The following is a 20,849-nucleotide window of genomic DNA, read 5'->3' as shown; positions in this document are numbered from 1 at the left end:
TATATTAGAGATACCACACACGGCGTATATTGGATACAGACAAAGAATAGTTTTTGTCCAGATCTACCGGGTATTGATTTAAGTTTAAAAGTATTTCAACTGACAATTTGCTATATTTATTCCAAATTTTTTTGCAGCGCGAAAACCTTCCATTTACGATAATTGACAGCGTTGAAAGTTTGAAACGATCCGTTAAAGTACACATACACATTTAGGCGCACATGAAAATTGTTCAATACATATCTTTTTCATGGGGAATACAAAACACATATAAATTTTATATTTGGGTTGTGATTCTTTTCATATATATCATGTTTCTTTAATACTTCGAGCGGTAAATTAGTCACCTAAAACTATTTTGTTTCAACCACAGGTGGTTAGCGTGTGGCTATGATATTAATTAGTGAAAACATCATTTTGAATGATAAATAATCATATTATAACGAAAAATTAACTTTTCTGAAAAAAAAATATTTCACTATCAAATATATATATAACCACAGGTGGTTAGCGTGTGGCTATGATATTAATTAGTGAAAACATCATTTTGAATGATAAATAATCATATTATAACGAAAAATTAACTTTTCTGAAAAAAAAAATATTTCACTATCAAATATATATATAACAAGGTATGCAACTCAAAATCACCCCAAAACGGGGTGCATCGCTTTGAACAGCCATATCTTCATCAATTGTGCAGCGATTTTCACGATCTCGGTCTTATTCAACGCAGAAATGAATTTCCTTTCTGGAAATGTATATGTCTTGCAATATTTTTACAAATGCTGGGTCAACTTTTAAGAAATAACACGATACACAACACGCATGACCCAGTTGACAGTGATCATGCTGTCTTTAAGACTGAAATCTTCACGGAGTAAAGGGCAACTTCCCTACAAAGTTCATGTAGTTCGATACCATAATTCAATAAAACGTATGAAAAAACATTATTACCGTTCTTGTCGTTACATTCTGCATCAAGACTAACTGTCCAGCGCCGTTTGAAACCTTTGTTTACATACATTTCAACTAACTGACATTTTAAACATACGAGTGATTTCATTGGTCCAATGCGGAGGTGTGTCTTTACAACTGGAGATTTCATTCATAAAGAATACATGATCACTGTCAACTGGGTCATGCGTGTTGTGTATCGTGTTATTTCTTAAAAGTTGACCCAGCATTTGTAAAAATATTGCAAGACATATACATTTCCAGAAAGGAAATTCATTTCTGCGTTGAATAAGACCGAGATCGTGAAAATCGCTGCACAATTGATGAAGATATGGCTGTTCAAAGCGATGCACCCCGTTTTGGGGTGATTTTGAGTTGCATACCTTGTTATATATATATTTGATAGTGACATTTTTTTTTTCAGAAAAGTTAATTTTTCGTTATAATATGATTATTTATCATTCAAAATGATGTTTTCACTAATTAATATCATAGCCACACGCTAACCACCTGTGTTTAAAACAGCAAACAATGTCCAACAAACGAATAAATTATCAAACATAGTATGTGCACTGATGTGGCTCTGTAATTTCTGTTTGAAAAGTTTATTAAATATGCAAAATGAGGAAGCACGCACACGAGCGAGTTTCACAGATGTCATTTGGCTATTATGCTGTTTATTTACCATAGTCGCTACAACGTTTACAAACGGCAGGTTCGAAATAATTCGTTTTCTTTACACATATGATCGCGTTGAAAGTTAATTATACACGTATTAATTCGCAATTGATTTACTGAATCACGACAAATGTCAAATACAATACAGAAAATGCATAGTTGTTTCATTGATCTATAAACATATAATGTATTGAATATATAACTGATTTAAAATTAAAGTTTTCACACTATCATTAAATATTTTCCCAGAATATGCTGTCCTATTTATAGCTGAGCTTCCTATACCTTTATCAACGATAATCAGCGAGGTATGCCGATTAGAAAAATCGAGCTATCTCAATCGGACTGGCTCGGTCTTTAACATAGGTCGCCACTGTGAAGCTTTTTTTTCGGCGTTAGCTGAATAAGCCAGCTTTTCACCCTGACTTGACCTTTGTAAGTGTCCAATAATACTCAAATAAAATTTCCCGCGGCTAGGTACGAATGAATACACTTCATTTATTCCATTGGCTGATTTGAGTATAACACCATAACATTGGAAACATATCCGCGTCTTTGTAACACTGTTTTACTGCATGAAACAATTTTATCTCTAATGAAAAGGCTCAATAGATAGAACAGTTTTACAATCAATTTTCGACATAAATACAGTTTGTGCGTTCACCTTTTATTTTCAGAGAATTACCAGCGCAAAAGCGTTTATACTAGTAGCTATGTTGTCATATTTAGTACTTACTTGCATTGCATTTCAACCCGCGAGGTTTCGGGTCAACTCCCGGCCATTTGTGAAAATCAGAGTTTATATACAGTTCATCACCGGAGTTCGCAGAAGGGGTTGCGATCATTGTGTTACACCGGTCTTACTGACAATAACGTACTGACTGTAATGCATTGCATTCCAATCCGCAAGGTATCAAGGTCAGTTTGCGGTCAGTTGCAGAAATCTTTATATAAACGCTGTCTCGTAAACTTTGTGCACTTGAAGTCTGTTTTGATCAGAAAGATACTAAATAAAGATATTCGGCGATATTATTGTGGTATGTCAATCATCGATTTTTAATATGGTTTTAACATTTGCATGATAAGGACCAATTTTGATAAAAATAATTAGAAATATTTATCCATTTAGACCAGTTTATTAAGCATGAGCACAATAATTCACTATACTATAATTATGCAATTAAATAAGATTCGAGTATTGCCGGCTGACCTATATGCAATCGTTTATTTTCATGTTTCTTGTGTTTTTCTATTCTGTTAATATAGATATCTGAGTAATAATATCACATAAAGCAAAATAAGCCACGAAATCTGGCGCAACACCCCGTAATTGATTTGCTTATGATGTAGCTAAGAACTGCGCAGAAAAAAGGCATCCGCTACTTTTTATCTCATAGAGATAACTTTTGATCGTTCATAAACATCAACCACAATCAACGCCGTATATCTTTTTAAAAGATATTTCTTGTTCATGGTATGATAACTTAGACGCACTGCTTCGCAGCATCGTCAATAATGTAAAATAAGCCGCGAAAACTCCGCGTAACATCCCGTACTGCGTGTGATGCAGCTAAGAACTGCACAGAAAAAGACATTCGCTATCTTTGATCTCATTCATTGAACAGTTTACCTTTCACTAACTCCTACCACAATCAACGCCGTTTATCTTTTTTTAAAGATATTTCTTGTTTATTGATTCTTAACATATACGCTCCGTTAAAAAATATTCCATTTTAACACGATATTCAGATTATGTTTCCATTTGTGAATGAATATAGTTGAAGAACTCAAACCTCTGGCATAAATTATACAACTCTCTCTCTCTCTCTCTCTCTCTCTCTCCTCTCTCCCTCCTATTCTCTCTCTTTCTCTCTCTCTCGCTCTCTCTCTTTCTCATCGCTCTATCTCTCTCTCGCCATCTCTCCTCTCTCTCTCTCTCTCTCAATCCTCTCTCTCTCTGCTGTCTCTCTCTCTCTCTCTCTCTCTCGTTGCTCCTCCTCGCTCCTCTCCTCATAGTCAGTCCTCCTTCTCCATCTAAGGTCTCTCTCGATTCTCCTCTCTCTCTAAACCTCAGTCTATGATCTTCTCTCTCTCCTCTCCTCTCTGAGGCTTTCTTCTCTCACTCTCTCGCTCTCTCTCTGAGAACTCTCTCTCTCGCTAGCCTCTCCTCAGAGAGAGAGGAGGGACGAGAGGAGACGAGAGCGGAGAGAGAGGAAGAGAGAGCGAGAAGAAGAGAGAGAGTGAGAGAGAGAGAGAGCGAGCAGAGAGAGAGGCGAGAGTCGAGAGAGAGAGCGAGAGAGGAGCAGCAAGCGAGAGAAGAGCCCGCTCGCCTGCCTATCTCGTCTCGTCCTCTCTCTCGCCCGTCCCGTTCCCCCTCTTCCCCCCCCCCCCCTCTCTCTCTCTCTCTAGCTACTATATGTATCCTATCACTTCGAACGGGCCATCGAGTGCTCGATCACCAATATGAAAGCGTTTTAAGCCCCCCCCCAAAAAAAAAAACAACAACAAAAAACAACAAAAAAAACCACACAACAACAAACACAACAACAACAAAAACAGAACAACAAACAAAAAACACACAAACAACAACAACACAAAAAAACAAAAACAACCAAAACACAACAACAAACAACCAATACTGGTTCCACTCACGGAGCGTATACTCTCATCTCGAGTCCGTGTTCCACCAAGTAAACAGATTCGAAATCGTTTCAATAAACCTTAGGCTTTCGATGCAATCAAACTTAAATAAAAAGGTTATACTAAAGGCCCAGTCAAATAAGTCTATCACATGGCTGCAAGATACTTTCAGTCGCACGGGAGTTACGTTGGAAACAAAACTTGAAACTTGTTTATTTGCTTAAACGCCAATTACTATGAAAATACATATTCAATGGCGTTTTACAATAAACTGAAAATAAAATAAGTTAAACAATATATAAATAATAGACCAATTATAAACCTGGTAAAAGAGATGCAATCGGGGTTATATAAAACATTGAACCATAGTTTTACAATAAGCTGAAAATAAAACAAGTTAAACAATATATAAATAATAAACCAATTATAAACCCGGTAAAAGAGATACAATCGGGGTTATATAAAACATTGAACCATAGTTTTACAATAAGCTGAAAATAAAACAAGTTAAACAATATATAAATAATAAACCAATTATAAACCTGGTAAAAGAGATACGATCGGGGTTATTTTAAACATTGAACCGTATACGGTATTTCGATTAAAATACATAATCTCAGAAAAGTGCATAAAAATCACGGAAAATGTAAGTTTTTAAATTCTTCTTAAAAGATTCTAAGGAATTCGATTGTCTAAGATCCTGAGGCAAGGAATTCCAAAGTCTTGGCCCAGCTGTACTGAAGCTCCTGTCACTAAATGTCTTTCGCTTATTGAACGGAACGTCATATGAGGCCATGTTAATGCCGCATGACCGCAGGCCTTGTCTGTTTGGAATCTGTTTTGTGAGAAGTTCAGTGAGGTAAGTCGGGGCCTCATCATTAGAGCACTTGTACATGAACGTAAGTAGTTTAAAGATTATCCTTGCTTTGATCGGCAACCAGTGCAACTCATATAGCGCTTGCTTCGAACTGTCGAACTTGCTTCGTTGTAAAACCAATTTGGCGCACATATTCTGTATTCGTTGCATTTTGATGATTTCCCACTCTGCCACACCATACAGAATTACGTTACAATAGTCAAGGTGTGATAGAACAAGGGAAACAATGAGGATTTCTGCGGACTGTCTTGTGAGATACTTTCTTATGATTTTAATCCTTAAATAGTTTAACATGACAGAACGACATTTCATTGATACATGTTTTTTTAAACTAAGGGATTCGTCAAGGAATGCACCGAGGTACCGAATAGTTGGCTCTCGCTGGATTATGTCCCCTGCGATGTTTATTTCATTTGTATGGATTTTCTGGAGTTGTTTCAGACTGCCAAAGAGAATAAACTCAGTTTTTGATGTGTTCATTTTTAATCTATTTGCATTCATCCAGTGATTAATAGTAAATGCGCATTTTTCAAGCTCAGTGATTGCGTTCTTTTCATTTGAAGTGGACGGTTTAAAAGTTGTCTTGGCAATGTGATCATCAGCAAACCCATATACTGAGACATTTGCTGGGATGACATCAAATAGAGTTCCAGCATAGGCAAGGTATAACCATGGCCCTAAGCAACTTCCTTGTGGTACACTGCACTGCAAGGGGCGCGCTGTTGACCGCCCGTCATTCACATGCAACAACGACCCCTCAAATATGAGTTCATCCACGCAAGTGCGGTGTCTTGAAGACCATAATGGGCCTGAAGCACGTCAACCAAAATGTCGTGGTCCACGGTATCAAAGGCAGCACTTAGGTCAATTGCGATCATGGCTGTTACTTCCTGGTTTTCATGCCTGCCAATATGTCATTAACGAGCCTCAGTAAGGCAGATTCGCAAGAATGATGCCGTCGGTAGGCGGACTGATTCTTCGGTAGAAGCTTGTGTGCGTCAACATGTACATTTAAACGAAGTAGCACTGCTTTTTCAATCAGTTTTGAGAGAAAGGCCAGATTACTCACAGGTCTATAATTTGAAAGATCGAGATCTAAGCCAGACTTTTTGAGAAGTGGACGAACAATTGCGTGTTTGAATGTGCTAGGAAACACTCCTTGTCGCAGTGACATGTTTACCAGGTTAGTGATAAAAGGTAGAAGAGCGTTAATATGAGATTTTAAAATATCAGTAGGCAAGATATCCAACTCACACGATGTGGTTTTCATCTCCCCAATCAGTTTCCGTATCTCATCATGGTTAAGATCTTCAAATAACTGCAACATTGGGACATTTTTGTTTGTTGGCTGAAAGTTTTCAAATGTACTAAGAGAGTCACGAATCTTTTGAATCTTCTGGAGAAAAAAAGTCAGCAAATTGTTCACATAACTCATTTTTAGTTTCGCAGTTCGTATATGGATTCGGAAATGGATTATGGAAACAAGTTAAATGTCTTTCATTTTGTCGGGGCACTAAAATGGAAAATGTTCTTCTTTTGCAATCACTCTGGCATTTTCGAACACTACAAACATTTAAAGCCCTGTAAACATAATAAAACAAATCTGATATATCAATTTAAGAAACTCTTTTGTCAGCAACTCTGTTCAAATAAAAACAAATCCTGCTACAGTGACAAAAGAACACGTTGCCATTATACTGTAGTTGTTTTTAGATTCGACATCAAACAATACATGTTACGTCGTTCTTTAATCCGCGATGATCACAATCGAGTAAATATTTATCTCGCCAGTACAATGACATAGTAAACGGATACGATATCTGAAAACCTATGGCATACTTCGATGAGATGATATAGGTAAAGCCGCAATATTTCATCTAGAACGCGTGCCAGAATGACGAGAGGTATTGTCATAAGACTTAACACATTCTTCAGCTTTAAGGCCGCACAAAATAATATTCATCTTAGATTCTGTTTGATGCAAAAGTTTGCACGCTCGCTTACTGTTAAAGAGTCTTCAAATTTAATAATTATGCCCCAGGGATGCGACTCAATCGCTGCAATTCCACATTTTATCGTAGCTTTCAATTTTACGTACTTTTCAAACATGTTACAAATCAAAATAACTCAAGAAAGTAATGTTTTTAGAGGTTGAGGAATCACTAATTTGGAAGGATTCAAAAGAATTTGAAGGGATTTTAGAAACGTTTACTTGATTGTGTTGCAGTTTATACAAACCATACATTTGCTATTTTATTAGTGATTCTTTTACTATTTTGCATCTAAAATGTTTTTATAGCAATAATGATTATTTTCACTTTTTGAGGTATTATTCATTAATGCTGGTATAAATATTATACTACATAAAACATGTGCATGTATCTAAGGTGATAGTTCTTCAGGTAGATTAAAATATATTATGTAAACTCAGGTACACCTACATCACTCATTATCAGGTCAGTTCTGGATAATTGCTTATCTATGGGTACAATTGTTTATCAATGGGTGTCTGACACTTCGGTATTGAATGGTCAGGTCCATGACTAAGTACAATTTCAGGTACTCTTAAAGTAACCGAGGATTCAGGGTAACCGAGGATTCAGGTTAACCGAGGATTCAGGTTAACCGAGGATTCAGGTTAACCTGAGAGTTCGGGTAGGGGGTTTAGTATATAAACCTGAAGTTATATTGAAGAGAGGGATTTTGGAAAGGATGTTTTTGTTGTTTGTGGAGCTTTTAGAATGAATCTAAACTTAACATATTTCTAACGTGGTGTATATATTTAAAATGTCTTATGTTTTACTTCTGTTGGAAATGCTGAAATAAAATGTGTGTATATTATGTAAATAAACTGTAGTTCATGTAGAAACAAATGACTTATTTAATTTTTACTAGCTCGGCTAGTGTACAAGTTACATGGAAATTTGTCTAAATGGACTGGTGGCAGCATCCGTAAATAAGACCACAGGTTCTTGACTAAATTAAAATTTAGTTAAGATAATTTGACCTTTCAATCATATGCTCCTTGAAAATGGTCATGCCAAGTATGAATTAAGTATGCAGCGTTAAATTCACGTTAAATATAAATCGACTGTATAAAAACAATGGGATATTTAAGAAAAACTTTTTTCTTAACGTTCATGCTTTATATTAGACTGAAACATCAATATTTAATTAAATTGATTAAAAACAACTCAATCCTGACATAATCCTCTCGTGTCCAAAATTTATAAATAATTTTATAAAACACAACGTTTTATATAGGCTATCGTAAGCTTATAAAACGGGATTTAGAAATACTTATTAAATACGTATAAAGTGTTTAAAATTGCCTCTAGAAGTGGTTAACGCAAGTGGCGGATGAGGTATCGAAATAAAATGTTTTGCTTTTATTGTTTTCATTTTTACATTGGACACACACAATTGCTAATTCCAGCCTTGATTTACGTATATCAGTTGTAGAATGCAAACATGCAATTTTAGCTGTTTACTACCTGTCCCTTACTAAAACAAAAACTGTTACCGGTAAGTGTCTGTTAAAGCAAACGAATGGCCTTGAAAATCTACACCGAGTTTTAATTGCCAAGTGTGATCGTAGGCTTTATGCGGTTAATAGATAACATTTATTATTAAAATGTGATTATTTGACCCATAAAACAATTCGCGTTTGAAAACTTTTGAAGACAGTTGACACAGATTGTTTGAAAAAAAAGCACGCTGTAAAACTAAGTGTTACATAGTTCATATGTGTTTACATTGCAGATATTGGCGCACCATTATTTTGGATTGATAATATTTGTTTGTCAATAATGAAAAGATCAATATTATTTTGGAATTTCTCGTTAATTAACTGTTTATTTAATGACATATATTTGAATAGGGAAAATTAAGTAAGTTAATGTCAACGGATAACTTTCGCTGCCATTTTCTATCTCTATCTGTTTCGTTCATTAATCAGTGATGATATGTTAAATCGATTTAAAACTTACTTCAGAGAATAAAAGAAAAACCCAGAGATACACGATAAGGGTATTTATTAAAGTTTATTTAGTGTGTTGATAAATGAGACGACATTGGACCACTGCTGATAAATTCAGCTCCGATTTTTGTCGAAGAATAAACAGTAGCGGCTGCGACACAAGGAAAACTCGAGGGGAAATTTCGACGTATTTGCATTCATTATTTACCAAAGCTCCACGAATTGTTTAAACTTAATTTGATATTTAAATTAAACATGTATTAGCTGTGATTGAATAAGCTGAATCGAGTGTCAAATGCGATTTCTGAAGTTGTGAATTTCGCACTTGCGGTTGGGTTTTCTGACTTTGATCAGCGTTTAAAAGGTAAGGCTTGAATTTCTGTTTTGGCTTTTTTATATAAACGATACCAATCAAAACGATATGCATTGTCTTTGTTACATGTTTTGTTTCATATTAAAGTACTTCCTTAATAATTTATCAAAATAGAGATAATTTGAATTTCAACAAATCTGTATATATTCTTAATATGGGTATCACAGCCTTGATATTATACTTATTAAGATAATTATTATGAAATTGTATCATCGTTATTCTCATGTTAATCGTTCAATGTTGTTTGCCGTGCATTTGAATACGTAGATATTCTGTAACTGTTATGTTCGGTAGTTGTCATATAATGAATATAACAAAAAGTGTTTACATGAACAGGTTATTGATTCATTAAGTCGCTCACTGAATATCTTTGTCGTTAACATTTTATTGTCAGCTGTATCTCAAATGCTAAACCTAATCAATATAAATCAATTCCAAGTATTTCTTATGCTAACTTTCTTGAATTATTAATGCATGCTTTGTTAACGTCACAACATCGACCATGTTAGAAATTAATCAAATTATTAATAACTAATCGTAGTTTGCTCACTAATGCTTGAGAATTAAGCACTTTCTAGGTAACACTATTTAAATGTACATAAATGTAATTAAATATTGTGGTCGATGCATCAAAATAAAGATAAACCATCGCGAACTATCTGCTGCATTACGGAATTTCGTAGGCCTAACATACTCTTGTGATTTTTTTTTATAACTAAAGAGTTTTGATAGTTATGAAAAAACAAGATGTATGAGCTCCAAAAAGGATTAAATTGTATACAGACCACACGACTGATTTCTAACAACTTAAAGATCTGCACTGATACAACATTGTTTTAACACGTTAAATAACATACAAATAAAGTGTGCCCACATTGTCACACACAAAGAACACTCAATTAAAAAGATATATCCTACATTTAGTATTTTAGATTAAGTTGTTTGACATAAAAATCACCGGATTCGAATGTTAATTGTAATAGAGTTGAAATGGATATAAGTCTTGTAGGAAATGCATTTGTTCTGATATAAGTGTTGTCGGAATGCTGTATTGATTTTTGCAGAGTCACAGTTCTGATATTATCGATTTATGTGTGCACGAAAACAAATGTAAAGTAAATGATAACATATTTCAAAATGGCGTCGGTATTTCACAGAAACGACAGCATTTGTTAACATATCGTGACGTCATGTCCGGCGATGCTGATATGGATCAGCGGCGGGGAAGTGAGCAAGGGCTGCTGAAATCTCGCACCGAAAACGAGTTTCTCGTGAAAATTGGCGCCAAAGAAGAGGAGGTGAGTTTCCGTGGGAAGCAATGAGTCGCGTTCTGGGAAATCTGGGCATAATGCATGTGCGTAAAGTGTCGTCCCAAATTAGCCTTTGCAGTCCGCATAGGTAATCAGGGACGACACTTTCCGCCTAAATTGGAGTTTTGCTAAGAAGAGACTTCATTTAAACGAAAAATGTCATAAAAGCGGAAAGTGTCGTCACTGATTTGCCTGTGCGGACTGCACAGGCAAATCTGGGACAACACTTTACGCACATGCATTATGACCAGTTTTCTAAGAACGCGACTCATTTGTACACGTGTCGAAGTGTCAAAATCGGAGTCTTAGTCTATTGTCATGTTTGCTAAGTCACGTTTTCCGTATATTTTCCGTATGCTTCCAGCGTATTCCATATGCTTCGCCGTACATTTGTTATAAGCTACCAAATGCTTACCTGTATATTCCCGTAACAATCTTTATCCGTAAAGGGTAAATGTAGTCACTTGCAGTGAGATAACGATTTTAACAGTTAAAAAAGAAAAGAAAAGTAAGATGGAATTTTTTTATTGCTTGTTACAGTTTGAGTGGGAACCCAAAATTGTAAACGAACGGCTGCGTCGCTCGTCATCGTTTGTCTGCGCCCAGTACGACAAACCCGCGTGCTTTCGCGCCAAACCGAAAACTGTAGCAGGTGAGATATTTATTTTAGTGTATCCCGTTAATTTCGTTTAATAACGGAGTATAATTAACTTTCTATGAAATTCGGTAAATCTTCTTTAGATCCAACTCTAATTAAACTAAACCCATTTGTGCCTAGTGGACTCTCACATCCTTCTAAACAAATTGGATCAATTTATTTCCAAAATAAGGGATGTCCAGTATATTTATTTCTATATTTAGAATATTTCTTACAGAAATTCCTTTAAACAAACAGAGTAGACCCAGATAAGAAGCCGCATCAATCGGCGTCTCATCTGGGTCTACGCTGTTTGCCAAGGCCTTTTTTCTAGACGCTAGGCATAAATGGGTTAAGATGTAGTCCAAACCTTTAGAATCCATACGTGACATTTTGCTTTTGCTGCGCAAAACATATTTGTTTAATTGTTTCAGTAGTAAACCCATGGAAGGTAAACAGTCAAGCACTACGACAACTGAACATGGTAATATCGTCTGTACGATTGCGTCTGTATGTTGAAGCTTAGGCATTCAATAAATAGTTGATGACGTCAGAAAGACCAGGGTGTAGGTGATATTGTCTCCAAGGCCAATGCCTTCTGAATATCTCTATGGCATACAGTGAGAAATTCATGTAAATCCTTCATGCAAAGGATATATGGAGTACAGATGAACTTATGGTTCGATCATTCGACAAAACATTGTGACCGTGACCTTTAAGTAACTAATTCCTTCTACTCTGGTTCCATAGGACACTGGCAGGTTCCTAATTACACGAGCTGTTAGTGGTTCCCTCACCAATTCTTTATTGGAATGAAATTGCCTCATTGCCCGAACATGTTTAGACAATATTGAACTATCTTTAAATGGTACAGTAGGTATTTAGTTGATATGCATATAGTTTTTATATTTGTCATTTAAATTTGATTTTGATACCTGACAGGGCAACTGGGTTATGCCTTCTGCTCGTCGTCTCAGTGACCTAAATATTGGAGCCAACATACGCAAAAAAGCCAAACTATTTAACGCTCAAGTCTGACCTTGACCTAGATCCGCCGACGGACTTGTAGCCTCTAAACATCGTCTTAATAACCGTAACATTTAAACAAATTTCCATGAAAATTCTTTTAAGTGTAAATTATATATGTATGTATGGTGCGCCCGCGGAAAGATTACGAAAGGGCGGACGATGTTTTTTTACTTTTAATCCCCCACCGGTTCAATGTGGAAAATTTATAAGTAGCATTTTATGGGAAGAATTTGAATTAAACTGAAATAATACGAAAAGCGATCACACCTTTGGGTTTGTGTTTAAGCAAATGTACTAAAAAATGGCATGCCTTTCAATAACGTGTAATAATTTATTAATACAGAATTTTACAGGGGAGATCACTCTTTGGGCTTTATGCTTAATTTTGTTTAGTTTTTGTATCCGAATTACTTCCCCTTCACAGATACAGTAATATTTTGTCATTAACTCTTACATTGTTACTATGCAGGTATTGTGACGTTTTCGTGTTGTGAGTTTCTGGTATTGTGACGTTATGGTATTGTGACGTACTTGTATGTTGACGTTATGGTATTGTGACGCTCCAGTCCATGACTTACTAGTATTCACGGCCGTTAATCACGCGCGCCACCTCCATTTTGAGATGCATTAATGAACGAGCATTTAGGGTTTAGCCTTTCAATTTATGTGACGTTTTATTAAAGTGGCGTGCATATATTGTAACTTATTGATATTTTGACGTTCTGGTGTTGTGATTTTTAAATATTACTTAGATCTACTTCTATTGTGACGTACTGATATTATGATCTATTGGTTTTGTAACATTTTAGTATTGTGACGCACTGATATTATGATCTACTGGTATTATGACATTTTTGTATTGTGACGAATTGATACTATGGCGGACTCATATTTGTAACGAATTGATATTGTGACTTTCCGATGTTGTAACGTACTGGTAGAGTGACGTTCTTCTATTGTGACGTACTGGTATTTAGGCGTTATTATATTGTGACGTACTGGTATTGTGACGTTCTTATATTGTGCCGTTTACGTATTGTCAAGTTCTGGTATTGTGACGTTCTAATATTGTGACGTTAAAGTATTGTGACGTTTAAGTATTGTGACATTAAAGTATTGTGACGTTTTAGTTATGTGACGTACTGGTATTGTGACGCTTTAGTTTTGTGGCGTGTATGTGTCGTCCTGGTGTTATGACGATGTAGTATTGGGTAGATGTAGTAATATACTGTTCTGGTATTGCTATGCTTTAGTACTGTAAGGTTAAAGGGATGTGTCGTCCTGTAATTGTGGCGTTCTAGTATTGAGTAGATACTGGTATTGTGACGCTTTAGTATTGTGACGTTTAAGTGATGTGTTGTCCTGGTATTGTGACTTTCATATATTGCAGCTTTATGTATTGCGGCTTCTGGTAATTTGACCTATTGGTATCAATCAGACGTACTGGTATCAACAGTATCAAGACGTTCATATATTTTGGCGTATTTGTACTAAAGCGTTCTAGTAATGTGTTCTTCTATTAATCAGAGGCACTGGTTTTGTGACGTTCTTATATTTGGGCTTTATTGTAATGTGGCGTTCTGGTAATTCATCGTATTGTTATTTTGACAAACTGTTATGTAATGTACTGACATTAGGACGTGCATTTATGATACGTAAAACTCTCATTACCTTCGAGATGCATACATATTCTGTCTCATTAATTACTATTTTTAATTCACTGATTTTGTGAGAATTTCGAAAGCCACTCGGGCTTTCAACTTGCAGAACCCTTGGGCTACAAAATGTAAAAACACATTATCCCTCCATATTTCTAAATGAAAAAGGTATTTATTTAAGCATGTTTTGGCGATCTAACCATATAAACGTGTTAAAAGTTCAATTCAATTTCATGTCGTGGTGGATTCACATTAAATACATTTTCCTGTATTTTTGTGCTGGTGTTCTAACGTACGTGTAGAATGGCGTTCATCTACGTTATTCTAATTATCCGGTCCACTTTTCAGATCACGCGATTTGGCCCACGGCGTTACTACATCAACAATCAGGATATTCACCAGATTGGAGATGTGCATTTAAGGTGGTACTCTTTATTACATTATCATAATTAAATGAGCAATGATAGCTACCGTAATTAATTGTTAACATCAATCAATCAAGTTAATACTTTTTTTATAGGCTTGGCAGGAATAAACAATTTTAACCATAAACCTACGTTATTTAGGCATTTATTTACCCTTAAATAACACTTTTATTAAAGAATAGAAAACTAAGTTGAATAGTACGGTGGCATCGAGGTTACATACACTCCTCTTTTTTTTAATGCATTCCTCTTTTTTTCTTTTTCGTTCCCCCGACATTCTAACTCGAGGGAACGACTTACTAAGTCGGGGGAACGAGATAGAAAAAAGAGGAGTGCATAACTAAACAAAAGAGGAATGCATTTAAAAAAAGAACGGTGCAGTAAATAAAGGAAGGGTGCATAAAACAAAAGAGGAGAGAATTTATTTAATTGCGCTCCTCTTTTTTCTTTCACGTTTCCTCGAAATACTCACTCGAGGGAACGACTTACTAACTCGTGGGAACGAGTTAGCTATGTCTTGAGAACGAGTTACTCAGTCGAGGGAACGAGATAGAAAAAAAAAGAAGTGCAAACCTAAATAAAAGACGAGTACAATGAAACAAGAGCGGTGCAGTAAATAAAGGAGGGGTGAATGATGATCATGGCTAAAAGTTAAATTTATATAACAAACAATTTCATTGGCTGACTAACTCGTGGGAACGAATAAGTTTAGTCGTTCCCTCGAGATAGCTAAAATTGTCTCCTCTGTTGTTTAATGCAACCTCCTGTATTTATTGCACCGCTCTTTGTTTTCATTGCACTCCTCTTTTATTTGTTGTTGCACTCCTCTTTTTTTCTATATTGTTACCTCGACTTAGTAAGTCTTTTCCCACAACGTAGCTTACTCGTCCCCACGAGTAAGTAAGTCGTTCCCTCTAGATAGAAAACAACAGGAGTGCAATTAAAAAAAGAGGAGTGAATGTTACGTCTACGCAACCGTGGAATAGATTTTTGAGATCCTACACATACGGAAGTGCAAACTAATTTGTTTATTTTACACTGTTTGATACATTTTCTTCACGTTAAACGCGTTTCTAGTCCTTAACTGTGCAATTGCCCCTTACTGTCAATAAGAATGGTCAGCGTTATTAGTTAATATATGTGTTCAATTAAGTAAATTATTTTTTCTTACTTCTTGTAGGGGACCTACCACCCAAGCTTTGGGGCTGTGTTATCCGCCCAAGACAGTTGCAGCTCTTTGAGTTAACACGGTTGACTACCAGCATCATAACTGACAATGACACATTCCTGTTTCATAACTCAGTGTAACTCGGTACATAATTTTCGTAATATTAACATGTTATTTAAAATAGTTTGTGAGTTTTGTTTATATAGGAAATGATTTGAGGGCTTACGATATACCTTATGTGATGTTAATGTTTACTTTCGATATTTAACAGACTATTTGTGTTGTTAACTAAATAAATCTTTTGTAAACAATTAATTTGCGTTTTACCTTTTACCTTTGTTTGTGATTTCTTTATACATGAACGTTTTTTTTCCAGAACAAACCATAAATTCATTATAAATTAATTCGCTGAAAGACTTTCTCGTAATTTCCTGATTATAATGAAGATCGTCTGAGATATTCCTTTTCGAAATAACGTGCAGAGTATGGCATGTTTGAATAAAACAATATTTTAAGGAAACGGACGCATGCAATGCAAGTCCCTATTGAACACGTACTAGTCATCTAAATAGTCACATGCTTCAATTTTGCACACAGGAGGGAAGCCCCTATTATTTTTTATATATATGCTATAATAGAAATATTATAGCATATATATGAAAAATAAAATAATACTACTAAAGGCTTCCCTCCTATGATTTTACAACGGTACAATACTCGAATGCGACAAACCTAATGAACACTTGGTAACTTCTATTGCATATTTCGCATGATATTCTCAATTATGATTTACTATCAGTTCAGCCTAGCTCGGGCGACTTAAACCCATTGAAACACTTCGTATTCTAAAGATAGATATATTTACATGTTGCCGTTTGAACATGCAATCTGCAAATGTTTGCAGTTTAAACCAATGGCGTTAAAGTTTCGTGATACTATAATGGCTGTTCTCATACGACGGCTTGTTTTCTATAGACCACGACGGAAATCAAGTATTAGTATTATATTGTAATTATTATGGGCGGAGCCCAATATCTTGAAAATAGTTCTGGATAATTCTGGGAAATTGAACAGTGCATATACATAAACGCGTTCTAATAGAATCGTTTCAAACTGACCGTAATTGTATTTTTTTTAAACGGAAGCCTAAACTTTATGATAAAATATATAATTACATCTACACAAATCATAAACTTAATAAAACTGTTTATATCAGCTGTATTAATTAGCATGTTCTATTCACTGCAGTAATGATTGCAATGACAAGCTTGATTTTTTTCTAATAATTATGCGATTTGTTCAATTTTTATAAATGAACTCTACGTCATTTTTTTATGTGATAAACGGACATGATTGATATGCGCAAATAATGGAATGTCAAGGTATACGGACGGAGTTAAGATAAATATAGCGAGTGCTTACGAATAGGCTTTTCTAAATAGAAACTTAGAAAAAAAAGCTCGTGTTAGAATCGGAATAATATATTTTCTATCGCTATGATTTGTCGTTTAACGGTTTGAATTCCTACGAATTCCTTCATGTGAATATAATCAAATGTGGGGTAATCGACACAAATAAGTTTAACTGTTTGGTATGCGCGCTCTTAAAGATTACATAATCTCGTTAAGTCGAATGTGTAGTAAAATATCAATATTATTACCACCACACAATGTAATTTTTTTCTCAGAAAAACTGCTTACAACAACAAAAGCAACATTAGCTTTGTATACGAAAACGACGAAGCCAACGAAAAGAAACAATAAAGGATATAATTATATTAAAAATGTTCGTTTTAATCGTTTATGCGATCATTCTCCCCTACTTCTTAGACATTAATCACAGCTTATATTAAATTGCAGTTGTCTTCATTTGCTTCTAAAAGTTAGACTGTTCAGCATTTTCATGCTGGTAAATTATGTACAAGTGATAGACAATTGCGTATTTACATGGTCTTGTTATTCTTTCCTTCTTTAAATGCTGGCATTTTTACTAAACACATCAAACATATGGATTTCTGATATGGTCTAAAATCGATGATATATGAAATTAATGAAAACCTTGCATTTTGTCAATATTACATGTTTATTCATATTTGTTGCAGAAGCAAAAACTATGTCGTCAGTGTGTCCTATGAAGGAAATATTGGGGAGTTCCCAGCAGTGAATCTGCTTTTTGTATAGATCAATGAGTTTTCTACTGTACAGGAGAAAATTCTTTATACCTCAATTATATCACTCATATTTTGTTGATTTTCTGGTACCTTTTCTTCACAAAATTCATTCTTGTTTTAAACTCGTCAACCTTTTACCTGCTAACAAGGTTTTAATAAGATCGCTTATGCTCGCTCTGACGATCTGTGGCGTAGTTTGGCTATATTAAATCTCGTGTTCTCCAAAATTGCATTTAAACTTACTATATCTATTATAGTTATTGATATTATTATATCTACCATTCTCATGGTCTAGATGATATGCTCTTAACTTGCTCTTATTATTTCTTCTCAAAGGCACTTATTCAATAACAGAAACAGAACATTTTTTTAAAACAAAAACATGTTTAATCTTCAAAACAAAATTAAATAGTCACAAAAAAATTACATTTTAACATTTTTGCATAAAAGAATAGAAAACTGTTCACGAAAGTCAAAATAGTGCAAATGTTTTGCAAACATTCTACTTCATTTATGAAAAACACTTCTGCCACAAACTAAGAATTAAAAAAAAGTCAAAGTCATAGATAAACATTATAGTATATACATAATGTATATAGTAATTGAGTATCTTTGTACATTCAATCAGTGTCCTTGTCCAACTGGAATAAAGAAACATGACACTAAAACTCGATAACATCTGAAAACAAGCTTCCTTCCAAAAGGCGGTTATAAGAGCACACATACATTCAATAAACCGAAGAAACATGCGAATAGATATCTAAGGATTATTATCACATTGATCTATCATCAAAGTCTTAATATACTCAAACGTGCTCTTTTACCGGAAGTCCAAACAGATTTATGGGTAATGTGCATACGGAAAAGGATGTTTGTTTCACATGATCTGTTACTGAAACTTCATCGGTATGTGTAGGCTTATTTCGAGCATCTTCCTCCAATTCGAATGCACAATATTCAGCTGTTCATCGGCTCCCCTTGATTTCTTTCAAAAGTATGTTTCCTGGAAAACGATTTAAACGTTTTTATCTGTCATCGCTTCTCCAGCTTTAGCCAGTGTACAATTACGTCAACAGATTGGACATGGAAATGACTTTTTCTTTATAATACCATTTTCTGGTTGAATACAATGTTCTCATGACAACTATCTCAGGCACCCATCACACAGGTTATGCTGACATAGCAATATACGAGGATTGCCAAATGGCCCAAAACATACAGGGCACTCCATAGTTCATGCACTTTATAAAAGCAATTACCCTTTCCTCTTTTGCCATTGGCAAGTTTCGTTCAAATCAAACCAAGATCTGCGTTAGATGCAACAAGCTGGTTATATAGTTTATTGCGATTCTTACCAGCGATCTAATACTTAATGATAAGCTCTCTATCACTCTAAGTTAAGTCAAACCGAATACTGTTTTGAAAACCAAATGTGTATTTCAATATATAGTCTCCAATGTATGCTCTTTATCACTTTAAGTCCAATCAAATCTCGTTTTATAAACCAAATTTATATTTAAATACGTAATATCAAGTGTATTATTTCCATTTAAAATAAATAAAAAAGGTTGCCCTCGTCGTAGTTTCACAAAATTTAACGACAAAAACAGAACTCTCCAAATTATTCAATCGTTTCGCGTTGCAACGCTTTATAATTTTTAGGTTTTAAAATCGTCAAAAGATGCATATAATGGCTATATTAGACCATGGTAAATGTTCAGTATTACTGTTTCCTCACAAATATCATAACTAAAACGAAAATTTGCGAATCTGAAACAACTTTTTTCAATTTTGTCAATTTACCAAAGCGTGAAAAGATCCCTTTAATGGGCGAATATATTTAATCACCATGTACCATACAAGTGTACCTATCTGATACAAACTTGTTTAGTTGACGGTGTCATTGTACCAATATATTCATGATAGTTTTGACAACAACTATGTATCAATTGTATGGGCATAAGTACGATAACATTTCAAGAATAAAAATTTCCATTCATTAATAATAATATTAAGCTATACAATGTTTAATAAAACAATTATTAAACCTGTAAACATTTCAACACTAATTACCTTAATTTTCACCGGAACATTTCATGAAAAGTATCGTTTGTACATCATCACGATTTTCAATGGCCAAACAAACACCATTTTGATTGTATTTGCAGATGTTTCTTTCAAGCTCTGTAATATCTTGCTGAAAAAGGTTTTGTTCTCTTCCTTGTCCATTAGCATTTAAGTTAAGACCGTTTGTTCAAACGCCGACATATTGTTGTAAAATACCACTTCAAAAGGAAATTGAGAAATAGGCTCCTCTAGCGATAGTATTTTGTCTGCTATAGCTTCGACATTTGGCACCACTGGTTTGGTTTCAGGCAAAGATCGGATTTCGTGGCAAACCTCCACTAGCCCGGCTACAAGTGCGTAAGTATTTGCTCGATGGCGCAGTTCTTTGTTTTGATTCGACGCAGATAGTATCATGGATTTATTATATTCGTAAAAGAACTTCAGTATGCAATGTAAAAAATGTACGTACATAAAACACCGTGTTAGTACGAAATCACTTTTCCAAGCCGAATCTTTTATTGCACTCGACGACGTATAGTGACGATTTTTAGCTCTTTTCTCTTCAAACAATTTTTTCTCTCCATGCACTTTTATGTCAGCGGCCATAACTTGCTCAATATTAACATTTCTCTTACAAGGCGTAGTTATCTCGCCAATGATTTTTTCATCTGTGTTCAATGATGTTGAGTTGACTTTTCCTTCCCTCAGCAATCTCAAGAGTCTATTTTCTGGAAAGCGCTTTAGTAATTTGTCATTTGTCATCATCTCCCCGGCTTTGCCGAGTTTGCACTCCCTTCGACAAGATGGACATGGAAACGAAGACTTCCTGACAACGTTACTTCCAGGCTTTAAACAGTGTTTCCATGCCAACTCATGGAGAC

The 20,849-nt window shown here is 35.0% G+C and overlaps 1 protein-coding gene across 4 annotated transcripts; it reads left to right on the top strand.

Annotated features, from left to right (window-relative positions):
- Positions 1-8,888: 8,888 nt before the first annotated feature.
- LOC127869079 (uncharacterized) lies at positions 8,889-16,046 on the top strand. 4 transcript variants are annotated; one of them, XM_052411368.1, is made up of 6 exons: positions 8,889-9,495; positions 10,662-10,802; positions 11,355-11,466; positions 11,889-11,902; positions 14,487-14,560; positions 15,744-16,046. In XM_052411368.1, exons 2-6 carry the CDS (start codon positions 10,695-10,697, stop codon positions 15,802-15,804), a joined length of 369 nt encoding a protein of 122 aa, XP_052267328.1. In that variant the 5' UTR covers positions 8,889-9,495; positions 10,662-10,694; the 3' UTR covers positions 15,805-16,046. The 4 variants fall into 4 exon arrangements, with proteins under 4 accessions (XP_052267328.1, XP_052267327.1, XP_052267326.1 ...); XM_052411367.1 differs by having other exon boundaries at positions 8,893-9,495; positions 11,886-11,902; XM_052411366.1 differs by having other exon boundaries at positions 8,922-9,495; positions 11,889-11,935.
- The last annotated feature ends 4,803 nt before the right edge of the window (positions 16,047-20,849 follow it).

The sequence above is a fragment of the Dreissena polymorpha genome, chromosome 2, assembly GCF_020536995.1.
Source record: "Dreissena polymorpha isolate Duluth1 chromosome 2, UMN_Dpol_1.0, whole genome shotgun sequence".
Classification (NCBI taxonomy): domain Eukaryota; kingdom Metazoa; phylum Mollusca; class Bivalvia; order Myida; family Dreissenidae; genus Dreissena; species Dreissena polymorpha.
The sequence above is the reverse complement of the archived record's forward strand: the minus strand, read 5'-3'. Positions and strand labels throughout refer to the sequence as shown.

What these genes read in the sequence shown, in the direction of transcription:
- LOC127869079 (XM_052411365.1), top strand. Translation starts at nt 10,695, where the DNA reads ATGTCCGGCGATGCTGATATGGATCAGCGGCGGGGAAGTGAGCAAGGG. An exon ending in CAAACCGAAAACTGTAGCAG is followed by an intron (nt 11,467 to 11,885) that starts GTGAGATATTTA and finishes TAATTGTTTCAG; the next exon opens with TAGTAAACCCATGGAAGGTA. An exon ending in CACTACGACAACTGAACATG is followed by an intron (nt 11,936 to 14,486) that starts GTAATATCGTCT and finishes TCCACTTTTCAG; the next exon opens with ATCACGCGATTTGGCCCACG.